At 33.3% G+C, this 18,395-nt stretch overlaps 1 protein-coding gene and 1 pseudogene across 1 annotated transcript; one reads left to right on the forward strand and one right to left on the reverse strand.

Moving 5' to 3' along the window:
• The first annotated feature begins 230 nt into the window (after nucleotides 1–230).
• LOC114405799 lies at nucleotides 231–1,948 on the forward strand (annotated as a pseudogene).
• Nucleotides 1,949–4,406: 2,458 nt separating this feature from the next.
• On the reverse strand, nucleotides 4,407–14,932 carry LOC114422130 (suppressor of RPS4-RLD 1-like). Its single transcript, XM_028388347.1, has 23 exons — nucleotides 14,662–14,932; nucleotides 14,444–14,553; nucleotides 13,486–14,147; nucleotides 13,367–13,411; nucleotides 13,103–13,204; nucleotides 12,933–13,013; nucleotides 12,344–12,410; nucleotides 11,891–11,991; nucleotides 11,663–11,770; nucleotides 11,022–11,092; nucleotides 10,830–10,886; nucleotides 10,010–10,118; nucleotides 9,850–9,930; nucleotides 9,309–9,395; nucleotides 8,803–9,009; nucleotides 6,836–7,173; nucleotides 6,665–6,751; nucleotides 6,495–6,594; nucleotides 5,905–5,996; nucleotides 5,787–5,825; nucleotides 5,588–5,678; nucleotides 5,185–5,282; nucleotides 4,407–5,098 (listed from the first exon to the last, which is right to left on the reverse strand). The coding sequence occupies exons 1-23, from the start codon at nucleotides 14,781–14,783 to the stop codon at nucleotides 4,810–4,812; spliced, it is 3,144 nt and encodes a 1,047-aa protein (XP_028244148.1). The 5' UTR covers nucleotides 14,784–14,932; the 3' UTR covers nucleotides 4,407–4,809.
• Nucleotides 14,933–18,395: the final 3,463 nt, after the last annotated feature.

Consider the following 18,395-nt stretch of genomic DNA (forward strand, 5'->3'; position numbering starts at 1 on the left):
AAGGTGCGCCACAACCAATATATGTTATTAATCCTTCTATTCGTTGTGCATGTCACTTTCACATAACCAAAGCCCTGAAACACTTCCATTTTCTTTCCACAGATTAACACCAAGGAGTACCAACTCCCACAAAATCCACCCACCAACACCAAAACTCATAATTTGACGCCTTCTATTCCAACATACACTAACAACTACTGCTCTTGTTTCCTCTGCATCATCATGTCTGAAGAGCCAAAATCGCTCGCTATTTGAAACAAATGCCTCTCACTGACGACCAAGAACACATCCTCGCGTTAAGTGGCCTCTGGAAAATCGCCATAACCAACCCCAATGATCCAGAGTTTCCTTCCCTTGGCATCTTCAGATGCATGGTCAAGTTGATTCAAAAAGGGGTGAATCACAAAGATTGGCTCCTTAGGTGTCAGAACATGTATACCCCTTATTACGCAGCGCATATCATTGGTTCTTACACCATGAACAAACCCAAGTTTGCTGACAAGTCTGTTAAGTCCAACGTGGTTCAGCCGCTGATTGAGCTTCTCCGGGCAAGATTAGTTGGCTTGAGCAAAGAGTTGCACTTCGCGCACTGGGTCATTTGGCCAGCCATGAAGCAACTTTTGAAGCCGTTGCTGAACACGAAGCTGAAGTGGTAGAAGCAGCCATTGACATAGCTTCCACGTGCCTAAAAGAGGTGTATGAAAAGTTCGTTGGGTTGAAGGAATCGGAGAGATTGGAGTACCACAGAAACTTGCTTACAAGAGGGCATGGAGACTTGGAATTGGCCAACATAAAGGCAGAAGAATGGGCCAGCCAGCTTCAGTGTTGGTCTCTCTATCTCCTTGATTGCTTTGCTTGTAGGGAAAGATCTCTGGGACTAATCTGCAAAAAAAAATTCTTGAAGGACTTGTGTGGAATGTGGGGTGGTTTGGCAAACCCAACATCACCTGCTGGAATAGGACTTCTCAGAACTCTGTGTGACACCCAAATAGCAGAGAAAATGTTGCAGATTTAGAAGAAGTGGTTGTGAATCTTTGTAATGTGTCAAGATCCTCAGATGATACGCAACACATGGCAATTGATAGTCTCTTGCAACTTCTAAGAGATCCAGTTAGAAGGTATAAAGTAATAGATAAAGCTGCTCCAGTTCTTGCTGATTTGGTTGAGATTAGAAGTTTGGGAAGGAAACCAAAAGTAGGACAAGCAATCATGCAGACTCTCTTACAGGATTACCACAAAGTCAAGTTTGGTGAGTTGAAGAGTGAAAGAACCAAGAGAACATTAGGAGAGCTATGGGACTTGAAGGTGGAAAGAGTGAAAAAAGAAAGCCTAATGAGTGAGCAAGAAATAAGAGAAAAACAAGTGTTGGCAGGTATTTTGAAAAAAGAAGGGAATCGGGAATTTGGGTCAAGGGAGATTGAAAAAGCTGTGGTGAAGTACACAGAGGCTTTGAGTTTGTGTCCATTAAAGTCTAAGAAAGAGAGAATAGTGATTCATAGCAATAGAGTTCAGTGTCACTTACTTCTTAGAGATCCAGAAGCTGCACTCAGTGATACAACTCGAGCACTGTGCCTATCGAATGTGGCGAGTGTTGCGTGTCTTCATAGCAAGAGTTTGTGGAGAAGATCAGAGGCTTGGACATGAAGTGGCTCGCCAAGGAGAGTTTGATGGATTGTATAATGTTCGTTAGCAACCGCTTCAAGAGGAAGGGATTCAAGATCCAACACTCCGCAGCCCGAATGGTTAACAAACAGATGAACGCCACGTGGCTCTTTGCTTCAGCCAAGTCAAGTTGGAAAAACGGCGCTCACGAAGAAGTGAAAGAATTTGTGGTCCAAAATAAAATTGATTCTCTCAAGTTGAGGAGGAGAAAATCGTAAGGTGATGAGTTGTAGAAGGGTTTTGTTTGGTGTCTGGAAAAATTGTCTTGTGTTGTTTGTTTCCCGCGTAAAAGCTCATGCATGGTACTGTTGAATAGTTACTGTACCGGCCACGAGTAGGTATTCGGTACACTTGTTCGCCGGACATATATACATTATTACATACGCAATATTTTTTTTATTTTGGAAAATAATTATTTCAGTTAGAGCCTTAGATATATGCATATATCCGTACCCAAAAAAAGAAGAGATTTTTCTTTTTTGCACGTTTATTTTTTCTTGCATTTCTTTTAGATGTATGCATATATCTGACTTTTTCTTAGGTTGCTTTCTCTTTTCTTTCCGTCTTTATTTTCTTTTCATAGCCTATTTCACACTGCATACAAGAGAATATGGGGGGGAAAACAGTTTCTAAAAGGAGATAAGAGAAAAAGGAGAAGTCGTAAATATTATAAATATGTGTTGTAAAAATTAGAAGAAAATATGTAATTTGACACTTGTAAACTCCCATCGAGGATTTATTCATCTGATACAATGTATTTTTAATAATGCAAAAATTTCTTAGGATACAATAGATAGTTTTGAGAAGATGGAACAGATGGAATATTGACAGAAAATATAATTTATTATGAAAAGTGGAGAAAGACAAAGAAAGGAGTTAAATTATAGAAAAGTATTCACAAACATCTAATGTATCATTATACACTTAGTGAAAAAGAGATAAAAGAGAAAAAAAAATATAAATATTATGATGTTACATAATGTGAGAAATAAAAAAAATTGTAAGAGTTAATTAAGTGTTTAAAAAGTGAGTATATATGTATCATTACTCTTAAATTATAGAAGTTGGATGAGGGAATTAAGAAAATAATGCTATATAATAATAGGTAATACTTTTGCGGTTACACAACCAGCCTTCGTGCTGATCGAGTTACTTGTTATCTGTGAAGGCTTCTCATTTGCGAGACGGACTCTCAACTTGCAGTGGACTTGATCGTAGCTGGAGTTAACTATATTCGTAGTTTAATTAGTTGCTAGCTAGGGAGTAGAGTTTTTGTATTTAACATACCTTTAGAGAGGACAATATACGGATATCTATTCTTGGCTAAGAGAAGATCCTTTTCTCTTGTAAAGTTAGAAATCCTGCATGAGTGCCCTTCCTCTCTTAATCTGATGCTTTTGTCAGATGTTTGTAGCACTCTCCATGTTAATTAGGCCTAGGGCTTTTGTGTCTTGTCTTTAATTTTCTAAATGAAAATAAATATAGGTGATACAATAATTAAGTTATGCTACATTATTATGTACTCAACACATAATATAAGAGGAGCTTATAGTGCATGGAATACAACAGTAAAAAATTAATTCATATGGCCAAAAGTCACATTTTTCTGAGTTAAAAAGAGAAGCAAATGTTTTCATGATATTTATACCTAATAATTTCTCCATTAATTTCATTCGTATTCTATTTATTTTATTTAATCTATTTTTATAACACGCTTTTTTTTATTTAACCCCATTTTAAAAGGATTAAATATTTAAAGAAACTAGATGAGTTCATAATATTTTTATGACTAAAAAGTGAACAAACATTACGCCTAAATAAAAAAAACAAGTATAACTATTTAATAAAAAAAACTTTTAAATTAATCAGTAGGTCACAAAACAAATGAATGTTTAGTATAATTATTTAATAAAAAAAATAATTAGTAGATCTCCAAATATTTAAGAATTTTTAATTAAGCTCCTAAACTAACAAAAAATAGAATTAGTCCTTTGATCTTGTAATTTTTTTATAATTGAGTCCCTAAGATTTTTAAAACAGCTACGAATTGTCATTTTATTACAGTTTCAAGCCGCAATAAACTAATTTCAAGAACTCAATTATATACAATATATAAGATCGATAACTCAATTATATATATTTAGTTTAAAGACCTAGTTAAAAATTGTCAAATAACTTAAAAACTTACTCGTTAATTTAACCTAAAAAAATACATATCTTATAGCTAAATGAGAAAATTATAATTTTTTTCAGGAAAAAAAAAAAAAGAGACTTGACCTAGGACTTTTCGATGAATTTTATTTTTCTGCTTGGCTCGGTTAAAATCGAGCTTATGACTTTTACCGCTAATTATCTACTTGCGCCTTTTCCACTTCCAAAATCAGTGCAGGATCTTCTGGAGTAAGACATTTTCCTATAAAAAAAATTTACAGCAGGATCTCTCGCGAAATCTAGAGATTATTTGGTCATTAAAATTGGATTGATGCACCTAATCCTACATAAAATAATGATATTCAGGTTGAAACATTTGCATAGTGAATGCACACCGAACCATGACGTACCATAAACGATAAATCAGGAAATGAAGTTTTGATTGGGAGTGTTTAAAAATGCTAAGAATAACGTAATGGGTACCCCATCATTCTCACTTGAACAATTTAATAACGAAAATACAAACAAACGGTATTACGTCTCTCATCTGTTTTCTTTTACGGGGCGGGGCAGAGACAAAGTAGTGGTGGTTATTGGAATAGTGGAAAAGATAAATGATAATTTCATCATCCAACGCCTTAAGTTACAAGACTGTACAATGGCTATCATATATTATTACAATTTATAAAGACTGCATACAGATTAAGCATCAATAGGAAGATCAATAAGTAAATGTCAAAGCTTTTACGGTTCTGCTGCATTTTCCGCAGGTTATGATTTATGAAAGACCAGCAGCAATATAGTTACTAGGTGAGCATACAGAAGCGTACAAAAGCAGATAGAACCTTGTGTTTGCTTTAGCAGAGACATTGAATTGAACCGTTCTGTTGTATTGGGTAATTAATTGCAAAAGCTACAGTACAAGACCAGAAATTAAGAAAAACAGAAATTGAAAATAACTTGGTCATTGACTAACCTGTCATTATTCCAAGGAGTTCAATCATCAGAAGAGCTCAAGGCAGCAACAACCGACCCTGTTGTTGCAAAAGTTGATGCAACATCATGATAGTCTTTCCATGAGGTTGTTACCTTCAGAGATGGGTATAGCCAACTTTTGACAGAATCCACAAAGGAATTAGGATCCAAGTTCAAAACGGCTTCCCAATCAACCTGAAAACCTTGTGGGATGCTTCCTGTGAACTCCATATTGGCAGCAAGTAACAAACCCAGCATGACTACAAATCCGACTACAGCAGATCCTCTGGACAGTGGCATGAAGTTATACCTAAAAAACAGTGAGATAGATTTACAGAATGACAACTTCAAATGCTCCCAGAGGCTAGAAATTTATGTATTTTGATAATGCCATACCAGTAATATGTCATCCTTAAAATTGCATCTCTCACATTTTCAAGCACGTCGAAATCAGTAGACCCATAATTTTCACCACAGTAAGCATTGCAGAGAGCCTGACAGATTAACAATATCAAGATGGATACAAGGTAAATTGTCACAATTCATCACGTAACTTTAAAAGTAAATACATATGAATTCATATGAAACTTTAAAAAATGAAAAATACTGTCAGCAAATTTCTAAACAATTCAAATGAAAGCAATCAACCATTGTTTAATGATAAAAGGGACATAGGATCATCAGTAAAGACTAAAACACACATTCCTTTCAGAAGCAAGCCACACATAAAGTGGCCCCATGGGGTCATATATTGGTGAAAAAAATATAATCAAAGTTATTCGGTAAAACAATATCGTACTTCCCATGCCATTGCCATTTCTGCATCATAATCCTCCCATCTAGCAGGTGTACAAGGTGTTCTAATTGCAAAGTCAAAACCATTCTCCCCCCTGGAAAAAAATATTCATCAATTTCCACAATAAAATATACAGGTATGAACAGTTAAGCAACAAAAGAAAGGGAAATGGGGAACAAAATTTTCACTCTATCAAGCTTACATTTTTACAAGTGTTATCCTTGTCCCCTCAAGTTGTTTCCTGAAGCATTAACATCCAGAAATAAGTATTTGTAAACATTATATGTTCCCCAAGCACCATTTGCACTACATACACATACCCTTCAAATGCAGTACTGTTGCACCAAGTAGATGACCAGAAATCCTCACCAACAACATTATAAAGATCAGAGACAGAATTGGCATGAATGACCTGCACATCAAATATTGAAGTCTCCATTTTCATAAAAGCATGAACTACTGAAATATCATTATTCAAACTATGTTAAAAAAGAAAAAAAGAGTAACATCAGAACATGTAACATCAACCTTAGACCATTATTAAGAATCAGTAACAATCCCCAGCAAGAGAGTCAGGAAGCATTTATTCATCAAAAATTAACTAATACTTAGAAATCCTTAAGCTTTAAACAATATAGAAGGGAAGTCATATTCTATCAGTTAATTAAGAAAATGAAACCAACTAAAAATTTCAGATTACATGGTTCATAGTTTTTTGAGATGTAAAAATCATTTATGTCTTCAACTAACAACTTAAGATGTAAAAATCATTACTAATGTGAGCAAAGAAAAGTAAAAGTTTTCCAAAGCTACACCAGTTGGGTTACAAGTCATGGTGGAGGCCTATTGCATAGTAAATAAAGCAACAATAAAACAAGCACTGGGTCTAATTCAACAATATACAAATCACCTCTTCTAATTTCCCATCTTTGGAAAGACGAATGATCTGATCTGTCTTGCTGTAGACATATGATTTCTCTTTTATGACAGTCTTTGCAATATCTAATGTCCTGTGATGTTTAAAAAGAATGAGCATTCCAGAGCCAGTCTACCAATATAGAACTTAAACAGGGTCTTTACCTTTCATAGTTAGGAAAGTAACGGACAACTTTGGCTTGTCCCAGAATCATAGGAGTGTGAGAACCAAATCCAGAATTAAACTCTTCACTGCAGTGCAAAGAAACCAATAAAAATCTAAAACGTGGGAACACAATATGGTCTGCAAGAATACTTGGCCCAAAGATGAAATACCTTAACTTGTTCACCCACACAACAGGATCACAAGGCTCAGAAATTTGTCTCCATCTAACAGCTATTGAATAAACATCTTGCCATGACATGGAACGGCTGGATGATCTATCAACTGCAATGCCATATGAAGGAGATATTTCAGAGGCACTACTTGTGCTACAACCTGCACCTCCCCTATTCTGACTGAGCATATTAATTCTTTCCCTTCTCCTTGCCCTTTTGCCATTCTTTGAGTTTGAGTTATTTTTATTAGAATGTTTCCATTCTGCTTGAAAGGAACGCCAAGCCTTGGAGACCTTTTGTGCAATTTCAATAGCAGCAAATCCTGCCATACGATGCTGATAAATAATATTAACGGAATTAGAGATATACACATGTTAAAAAGAAAGAAATATCAACAATACAAGTATAATTACAACCATTGATTGGCTGCAAAAGTTGCTTTAAAGTTCAAACATGAAAATTTGAAAATTAATAAAGGGAAAATCTATCAAGTTACAGATACTAAGAGTCAAGTACTGAGAACAAGATAATAAATATGATAACAGTCTCAGATGGAAATTTAATAAGAATGTAATTTCTTTGCAGTGCCAAACATATGTATTACTTTATAACTTGAAAAGGCAAGCTTAATAAAGAGATCAAACACATTATTAAATTTTAAACCCATGATATTAGATAATACATAACCCAGTAGCAAATGGCTACAGATAAGGTAGCACAACCTTTGTTCAGAAAATGACATTATAAATATTAAAAAAAAATAAAACTAAAAAGAAGGGGCAAATGAAGAATATTTGTACAGAGAAAAGCCACAAAACCAGTACTCACTAATGTGAAGCCTACTTATTTTTTATTTTATAAAATTATTGTCTACTAATACTAATATAGCTAATCTTTCAGCGATAGAACTCTAGCAAAATCTTCAACCAAGATATAAGATAATCCATGGTTCTGGGACTATTTGACACTGACAGCAAACATAAGATATATTTATATGACAATCACATGCTTCTTACTCTAGGAAAAAGTATGAAATTTTCTTTTGCTTTGTTAGCAATTTATTGGGTGTAAAAAACCTGTTTTGAAGTCAGTTCTTGTCTTTCAACCAGAAAGTAGCATCCTTTCACCACATTAATTTCTATGAAGGATGAGGTGCACTTTAGATGTAAAATGCAAGTGGTAAGCACTGGAAAAAAAACAAAAGAATGGTTGCCATTTGATTTGTTATCCAGATGCTTGTATTTTATGAAAATCTGAACCATTAATTTTTCATTAAACAGTAATATTTATTACTCTGCACTTTACTCTCTAACATGCAGTCTTGATCTTAATTTTAATGTTATTCAACCATGATATATTATTACTTTTGTTCCATCCTCAAAATTTCCTAAGCATGTCTTTATTTGGGTACAATAATACATAAATCTACACCAAAGAAAAGGACTCAAGAAGCTGCAAAAATTATGTAAATGAAAAATAATACATACAAAACGCATTTCACTTATTTTCTTCTATAATTTGATTTCATTTGAACTCTTCAGAATACTTGGAACTGCCTAAAAATTCTTCTCAGCCTGTATGAATTTATATTCATATCTGATCATAATTCAAATCCCAAATAAAAGATTACTCCAAAATTATAAGGATAAGATAAAAGAGTATTATCTATAATAAGGGACAATTTCACACCATGATATACTCAATGAATGTTGGGTTTGTCAAATGCACCACTCGGCAGCAATTACCAAATCAAAGACAAGTTATCTACTAAAAGCCAAAAGCCTTTCCTAAAGTATATTAACACGGGAAAAAAGTAGAAATTTAGTTTTTCACAAAAAAGACTGCAATGATAAAAGTCCCACCCACAGGAAAAACAGGATTCCATGGAAAAAAAAGGAAAACAAAATGTTTAAAACTAATAACCCACATATGGCGACCTTAACATTAAAAAGAAATAGCTTTACCTGGCGTCCATTAGGTAGGAAACCAGGACAATCATACTGGATTCTCTTGCCAATGGAGTCCGCTGCCTGTATAAGAGCAGTCTTCTGCTTTGTAAGAACTAATTCTTGCTTTCTAAGTTTTCCCTTTCTTAAAGACTCACGAAAAGGAGGTTGCCTGTAAACCTTTTCACATACATTCTTGGGATGCAACCTCTTGCACCAGTACTCCTGAATATAACAAAGACATAAATATCATAGAAATAAGAATCCAGGCATTACAAAACACAACTCCAACATAGAAGTAAAAGTTTATATGCTTCTGAAACCCATATAGCATAATAGCAACTTAAGCTAAATGCAAACAAGCAAAATCTATGAGTTTCTGACATTCAGCAAGTGTGACTATAATACCAAGATACCTAATTGTTCAGTTCACATCAGTAATCCTATCCCATAACAAATTTAGTTGGGTTAAATTAAGAGATGAAAAGTGTCAAAGGAATGTGGAATAACTGGCATAACTTTACCTTAAAAAGTGGATCAATATCCCCATCAATGTCAAACCAGAAAAATTCACTGTTAAATTTTGAGGCTGTGTAAAGAGCAATCTCTTTCTGCAAAAGGGGGAAAAAAGAGTTTGATGCACATTATACAGCTAGGCCCAAATGCATAACAATTAAAAGGACAATGTTAACATTCATTAGTGGTTAACCAATACATAAGTTCATCGTTGAATTTAATGTGCAAAATGAATGTACAAATTCTTAATCAAGGGAATGCAAGTCTCACAAGTGTTTCTGAATGAAGACTCACATGAAATCTAAGCAACATGAAGTAGAGCAGAAGAGAAAGCTCCATATAAAAAAATGTCAAAAGAATTTTGCAAGTTGACATTAGTAAGCTTTTGCTTTGTATGTTGGAAGGTTAGAATCCCTCACTCTAACCTAATGCATCCTTTGAAAATTTACTACTCCACGCTCCCAACTTTGTGTTTTCTTTTTGATAAATAAAATAGTATTAAGGGGAAAAAACAGATGTAAAAATATACTATTTTACAATACAACGAACCTGGTAAAAGGCAAGGCACTGAAGCACAAACTTATCCATTGAATCCAATTCCAAATCCAATGCAGCATCATAATCCTTGACCTGAGATCATTAAATAAATCTGTAGAGTGGCAAAGGTTAACCAGCATTTCTCCAAAAAGAAAAAAAGTTAAAATCATACCGCCTCTTTGTATCGTCCAACAGCATGGTAGCATGAACCTCGCAAATATAAACACTCGACATTGGCACCATCAACGTTCAAGCTCATTGTCAAATCACTGATAGCCTTCCTGTCACAGTCAAACCCAATCTAAGTCATAAACAAGATCAAGTAGTAGAATGTAAAATTCTAGACCAAAACATTTTAACACTGACCATTGTTATGAAATATTTGAAAGCAATTTACTTGAATGTGGTTGCTATTATAAATTCAAAGCTACCAACAAATCATCATATGGCACTACCCACATTGTATCACACACAATTTATATTTCTAAAATCTTGCATTGCAAATGCAAGTTGCAAACCACTGAATTCACCATTAACATTTGGATTCAAACAAATAATAAATACTATATAACTACATGCTTTGAGACTTCAGGCACAAACACAAATCTTCATTGAAGTGCACCTTCTACTGCCAACCAAAATTTACAAATACAGAAATCATCCCCCTAAAAAGATCCCATTTCAATCAACATAGTTGACATGGAAAAGAGCAAGTAATCCTAGTTATTCCTCCATGAACACTCCTAAGTTCCTGAAGCAGTATTCTAAAAAAATTTCACTCCTTGAAAGGTTTCATCCTATTTCCATGCTCTACCACCAAATTTTGTTCTATAACTGCTTGTAAGTTGTAAATGTGCCACTATATCTCAATGTTTTCATTACTTGCATTCGTGGGCCCAATCATCAAGACTATTGAAAGTTTGCAAGCTACAGTTGCGTCAAATAAATATTTACTCTCCAACTAATCGGCAGTTATGGTTGTTAAAAAATACCTATGCTCTCCCATTGCATGGAACAAAAGGCCGCGCAAATGATAAGCTCTGGCAAACCTAACATCAAAACTCAAGTAATCAGCCTCAGCCCTCAGATACACAGCAAAGGGCACAAAGTACATCAAACATGATAAACCGGTTGCCAGCTAACAATTGTAATGGGCGTGGTACCCTTTCATTAACAACAATTACCTCCCATCAATTTGCAGCATCTGATTTAGACATTCCTGAGCTTTTGTTGGCTTTGATAAATCTTGATAGAACTGCCAAAACCCTCATGTTCAGAATAAAACTAAACCAAAATTATGTAAAATAGAAGCTTTAAGCATATAACTGAAAATAAAAGGCCAAAAAATGTGTTTCATACTTAACAGCTAATTAACTATAAACCAAAGAGTGATAAATCCTAATTAATTACCAACATCACACATTGAGAACAAAGCTAGCAACAAAATCATCCAACAGAACAGCTATAAGCCTATAACTTGAAATAATAATCATGAATGATGTAACCTACTTCGTAGAATTAAGCCTACAAGTTACTAAAGGAAAAATGTAAATGTGAATTAAGTAACTAAGCTGACATGAAATGTGAACTTTAATCCAAGTTAAATGAGTAAATTATAATACATGCAGAGAGAAATGGCATGGATGAAAGTAGTGAGGAAAGATATGATTAGAGACCAGAGAGCATGCAAGTATACAACTTATCACATTTAAACCAGAAAATAATATCCTTACAGAAGATTCAGGATTTTCAGAATCAAGCTTCCAGATAACAATTAACTGAGCCAACAACTATCAGTACAATAAGGTTGATACTTGATAGATACCTGAGTCAGGTGTGCCCATGCTTCAAGAAAATTTCTATCAATTTGAAGTGATTTCAGATGTGCTTCCTCAGCTTTCTTATATTCACCAATTGAAGATAATGCTAAACCCTGTAAAAGACACCGTTTGATCAGCTAAATGATGAAGATATATTCCCATGTGAAAGACAAGAAAACCAACATAAAGGTCCATAGTCAATGAGGATTCAAATGTTAAGACTTAGGACCCACCAAATATGTATAGGCAGACTTATTATCCCTGTCTAGCTGCACACATGCTGAAAGGTCTTCAACTGCAGCATCAAACTCTTTAAATTTGAAATTCACAATTCCTGCATTGAATTTTACAAAATCATAAATTAGACATATATAAGTAGCTACTCTCTACAAAAAGAAAATAATTAGATCAACATTATCACCACAATAATTTTAAATCAAACTTCAACTTGAAATTAACAGTGACGATGTAAACAAAATACAGGATAGTATTATTAATATATACTATAAACTCATTTCACATAAAAGTGATCAAACTAATCAAGTCAAGTCCCTCTGTCTAGACTTCTAGGAGCTACCACAAGATACATGCATTAACCCATCATAATAAAAGGAGGCATAATTAATTATGCCAGCACCAATCAGTAAGCCAAATAAAAAAATGAAAAAGACTGTCAGACAAGATACCTCTTTCGTGTAAAATATCTGCTGAGTTAGATTCAAACTCTAATGCCATAGTCAAATCTTCAATAGCCTGAGATATCAGGAAACAGTTGTCAATGTCACGTTATGAATTGTTATTTGTGCAAGAAAATCATATGCAATCAAAAGTGACTCAAGTGAGGCATCATGAGTCACTGAAAATTTCATATTTCAATCACTTTTTTTCAATGAACATATAATAAGATAACAGTGCAATAACATGAAACTACGTAACTCTTGACTGCCGCATTAGTTCTGTTTAACAATAAAATAATTAACCCAAGTGTTAATGCCCAAAGCCAAACCATATCAAGTTTCACGCCTTAGTTAAAATAAGTCAATTCAAACATAAGTAAAAACCAAATTTCCAGACCTTTTTTCATTTTCTGTAACAGAATAGGTCCATTTCATTCAGTGTGTGTGTGTATGTCAATGGACCATACCTAAGATGAAGCATTGATTAACTAAAATAGCCAATGTTTCAAACAACAAACATAAAATTTCAAACAGCAATGAGATTCAGGTAAACTTCAAAATGTTAGACAGATACTAAGATAGAGTAAGCCACCCTCACCTCAACAAACTCCCCCAAGGCTGCCCGTGCCTGACCTCTCCTCTTCCATGCCTCACCAGCTGATGGATTAAATTCTATAGCCTAAGAAATACAATGTGGACTACTTATAAATAGAGGAGATATCCATATCTCTATGTACTTTCAGATAGTGTTTGTTCAAATTCAAATACCTTTGAAAAATCAGCTATAGCAGCATCAAGTTCTCTCTTGAATGCATAAGCAGTCCCTCTTCCTATCAGTGCTTCGGGATATGCAGGGTCCTCTTTTAGTATCTGAGTAAATGACGGAGACAAGACCACAGTTTGTCATTTGATGATAGAAAAAGAGGGGGATAAGATAACAAGTAGATATCATAAAAGGAAACGACACAAGTATCACTAACAAGTAAATAAAAGGAAACACCACAAATATCACTAGGGAGGAGAACATTGCACCTGATCAAAAATGGATATGGCGTGAGCATATTTCCCTTCATTAACCTGCAAAACAATCATAATATCAAATATGCTATCAAACAAATAAATAAACCAATGCAGCAGTTGTGCAAACAAACCTCTCCTATTCCCCGTGAGAGCCGAAAATCTACACTTATAGACTTAGTCTTTGAAATCCGAGCAACACAAAACTTATTTTTCCTTGCTTCACCAATTTTTTCATGGGGAAAATTAAACTTACTACTTAGCTTTCTAAGAATTTCAGCAACATCAAGTGAGTCACTACTAGACTCCCCACTATTGGTAAATACTTTATCTTTATCACATGATTCTGAAGTGTCACTTGAGTCATTACATGATTCAGAATTATAACTCAGTTTATCAATAACGTCAGGGCTTCCATTCACTTGGCTGTCAGATTTATTAGACTCCCTATCTTCAATATTTAATTCATTTCGCAAGTCAAAATTATCAGCAGACTTCAGCAAGATCAATGATTTATCACTTGCGTTGTCACATAATTCATCTTGAACACTCAACCTATCTTGATTCTCACAAATTTCAGTCAAGTTCCCATTACTCGGAGAATCTGATTCGGATTGTGAAACGGGCGACCCATTTGTTTCATACAATGCACTGTTGCCTTGTTTTGTTGTCGTCAAAAGCTCTTCCAGTTCTAGCAACAGCTTCAAATCTGCAGACTGATGCTGGGCGTGTTCATAACCTTGCTCCCATACTAACAGAGCATCTGTTTTCCTTCCCAATGCAGAAAGGGCGTGACCTAGATGACAGAATCAACCAGTGCTAAGTTCAAAAGACAAGGCATTTGCCTCTATGACTCTTTCTATGGTAAAATTTAAACAAAACTGTCGCGTGATGATAATAATCCATAAACAGAACGAATAAATGATAAATCCATCAAAATATAAATTCCAAGTTCCAACACGGTTCTTAACTTTTTATTCATCAACCAGTAACCACCTCTGTTATTCTTAAAAGAACTTAAATCGCACTTCCCAGGGTACAAAAAGTTAAAAAGATTCATCAAGAATTGGATGAATTTAACAAGCAAGAGACCTTTGAGAATGTAGGCTTGAAGTCGCGAGGGGTCAAGCTGAAGCGCTTTGTTGCAATCCTTAATTACGTGCTTGTGCAGCTCCAATCGGCTGTAACAGAAGGCCCTGTTACTGAAAGCAAGCATTGAACATCACATTAGCATTCACGGAAGAGAATTAAACTTAATCGTGATTCGTGATGAAAAAGAAACAGAATCGGAGAGGAATGGAGGTCCGAACCAGATGTCTTGGATTGCACCAGACTGAGAAACGAGCGAATCGAGGACTCGAATGGCCTTGGACCAGTCCTTGGAGCTGCAGAGCCTGGCTAGCGTGGCTCGCTGGGAGGTAGTAGGAGCCATGGCTCAAGAACAGAAACCAGGTGCACTGATCAGAGAGGATGTGTGTGTTGTTTCTGCTTTCGGAGTTTCGACGAGGTCGCGACCAAAAAGAAATTTGGGGGTGGAGATGCAGAGCGAGGGTAAAATGGGAAAGGCAAAGGTTTGGAAACTAGGAAGAAGAAGGTGGCCAGAAAAAGAAAGGTTAAATTACTATTTTTCCTTCTAATTAATTTTTGAAATTCGATTTAATTTTTCAATTTTTAAATGTTTTAATTTTTAAAATTGGTTTAATTAAATTTGCTTTTACAATGTTTGGTGGTTTAAAAACCGTTAACAATTACTCAGTTTATTTCTTTCACTTCTAATATGAAATTCAATATGAAAATATAAAATGTGGAAAGAAAATTATGAAATGTAAAATTTTAAACTAATAACAAAATAATTTAAATCTTATATTTATATTATATAAAACAAATTATTAGGATTATTTAAGCCTTTTTTGCATTTATTCTTTTTTATCAAATAACTTTAAAAACTACATTACATGACACTTAATGACATTTTTTCATGACATTAAAAATAGTTTTATGGATGAGTGGTATTTTCTTTCCAGCATGTGTTTGAGTAATAATTATTCTCATTTTTATTTATTTAGACTAGTGATATGCAAATAAGAATGACAAAATAACTAGGCGTTGGTTTAATATGACTTCAATCTTCAAAGTATAATTTGATTGCATTAATTATTTTGTCTGAGTTGTAGTTAAGAGAAATGCTAAGAAAATTATGTGACAAACTATTTTACACACTCCCCTTCATCTGTTAAAAATTATTAAAAATGACAAATTTTTATAGATGTCACATCACATTTAATAATTATCTTTTTTGTTTTTGTGGTTTAAAATAAATTTTAATTAATAAAAAAATAATATTTAAAAAAGTATGTGTATTTTCAATACTTCTCCTCACCTAATTATGAAAGTAAAATAGGTACTCCAAGTTAAATTGACTCAATATTTAGACAGTGGACTGTTTTGTTTTTCAGTATTAGAAGAGACAAGTTAGTATGCCTCTCTTTTTTTTTAGAGAGATGTTAGTTGATATTTAATAATTTTCAATAAATTTTAAATAATATATTTTAATAATAATAAAGAAATAGAAATTGTATTAGGAAAATGTGCTGTTAATGTCGTCAGGTGTAGTGTATACATAAGAGTAATAAATAATGGTTAAGCATGTGGGTGTTAAATTTAAGAAAGAACAAAAAGGAAGAAGTACAACAAGAGTTCCGAGTCCTGAACTTCTGATTCCTTTCTTGGCCATAGAACTCCACCGCAATGCTAACGATAAGAAAGGGATAGAGTATTGAGGGAGCAAAGAATAAGAGGATCGGATAAAATATTTTGTTAATGTCAAGTTTTCAATCTTTCAACTATTTTACAATATAAGCAGTGAGCACGTTGTTTTTTGTTTTTTGACTTCACGTCCATCATCATCAATACTTTGCATCCATTTGATTTCATGCAATATTGGTGAATACATTGACGAGGCAAAGAAGGATCAGAGCATGGCGACGCTGATAAGAGACCTTGTAACGGGTTCGGGACTTATCAAATGGATACTCCCTCATAATTGAGGACTTGTGAGGGATCCCACCCGTTGGGCTGATAACAATAGATCCCAACCCAATAAATTTTGGACCATCAACGGTTCAATGAAATTCAAGCATATACAACCATACTTTAACCAAAAAAAAAAACATACAATTATATATATACTCCTTTCATCTCTTTGACATTTAAGATTTGATTCTTGTTAACTAGCGTCCACGCTGGTTAAAAAAAATTAAAAAATAGAAAGGTTTATTGAAAATTATATGTGAGCACTTTTAAGATGGTTGATAGTAAATGTGTGTATTTTTCTGCATTATAATAAAAAATATATTTTTCTTTTGCTTTCTTAATCAACACCATAAGAACATTGATTAATATTTTTCTTAAATATTTTTTTTGCATTTTAAGGAATTTTGCTAATTCTTGAAAATTGCAATTCTCTCCTTTTTTTTAATTAAGGTAAAAAACTATTGAAGTTTTAAAAGTACAGAGTGATGTTACATTAATTTTTAAAATTAAGAAAATTTAAAAGAAATCCTTAAATTTTTTTAGTTATTTAATTAATTTTTGAAATTTGACTATTTATTATCACTTTGATTCTTAAAACATATTAGTGTTATCATTTAAAATACAAAACTTTTTAAAATTTTATACTTAAATGGTTTATATATATACTTTCATGAACTTTTTAATTTTGTTTACTAATTTTAATTATTTAATTACACAGACAATTGTGAGAGTGCTGTAGCTTTTCAGTATTCAGTATTTTTGCCTTTCTACCCTTTCTCACTTTTCTGTCTTCTCCATATCTCATTAATCTATCTCTTCCATTGAATTGAAATCACGCAGCATCTCTCGCTCTCCAACTCCTTCAACTCAAGGGAGAAGAGGACGATTTTCGGTGGAAGTGTATTGGATTATGGTGGTTCAGGTTCAGGTTCTTTGCTCCTTCCGCACTTTCTTGTGGTAAATTGATTAGAGACTATATTTAAGTACTGTTTGTTGAAGAAATAAATAGCTCACTGTAAAATTTATGTTGTTTTCTTTGTGTGAGGCTTAAAGTTGTTTATACATTTTATATATCCTTTTTTTAATTTATTACTTAAATTTTTTATTTTATTTTACTATTTTATATTTCTAAAATTTTACTTATGGTATTCATTATTAGTTTTTGTATGTTAAATGATGAAATGATAAACTAATAAAGTGTTGTTGCACGTCATTATTGGACAGAAACATATGTCAAAGTAAAAATTTAAAATGTCAGGTATTAAAATAAAATAAAAAACATTTCTTAGGTAATACACTTTTGATTTTTTATTTTGGAGATGCGAAGAAGAGCTCAAGGTGGCTGGCTGTCAAGAATGAGGTGCAAATTGCAATACTATCATTTATACCAAAATAACAAATAATAGTAATGTACTATTGTGGTAGAAACGTAAATAGCAAAAACTTGTTATAGGCTATCAAAATATCAAGTCACAGGACCAATGAATTTAAATCCCAATTTTCTTGTCATTTTCAACACTTAATATTTGTCAAAAAGTTAGTGGGGCTTAGCTCTAGAAAACTCGCTTTGATCGCATAAATGAAATCATTAATTCCTTTGACGTTAGAAAATTATTTTAATAAAAAATATTTGCTCTAGTCTAAATTTATGGTTTAAATTAATTTAGGAAACAAATAAAAATAACAATTTAAACAAATATTTTAATTATGTTCCACAGTTTATTTTTAAAATTAAATTAAATTCTATCTAATTGTAAAATATTCGAACATAAAAAAGAATTGCCCTCGTAAGGGACTGGACTATGCGGTTGTTGTGACCCAAAAAGGCCACTGAAAATAAATATTTTAAATTAAGGTTGAGTATAAAAATATTGATCTTATCTTATTTTGTTTTTTTTTTTTTTTGTTATCTTTCATGGTAAATGAATAAACTTTTTTTCTCTACAAACAAACGGACGAGCAGTTAAAGTGATAAGAAAACAAGAAAAATAAAGATGAAACTTATATTTAT

The sequence above is a fragment of the Glycine soja genome, chromosome 1, assembly GCF_004193775.1.
Source record: "Glycine soja cultivar W05 chromosome 1, ASM419377v2, whole genome shotgun sequence".
In the NCBI taxonomy this organism is placed as follows: domain Eukaryota; kingdom Viridiplantae; phylum Streptophyta; class Magnoliopsida; order Fabales; family Fabaceae; genus Glycine; species Glycine soja.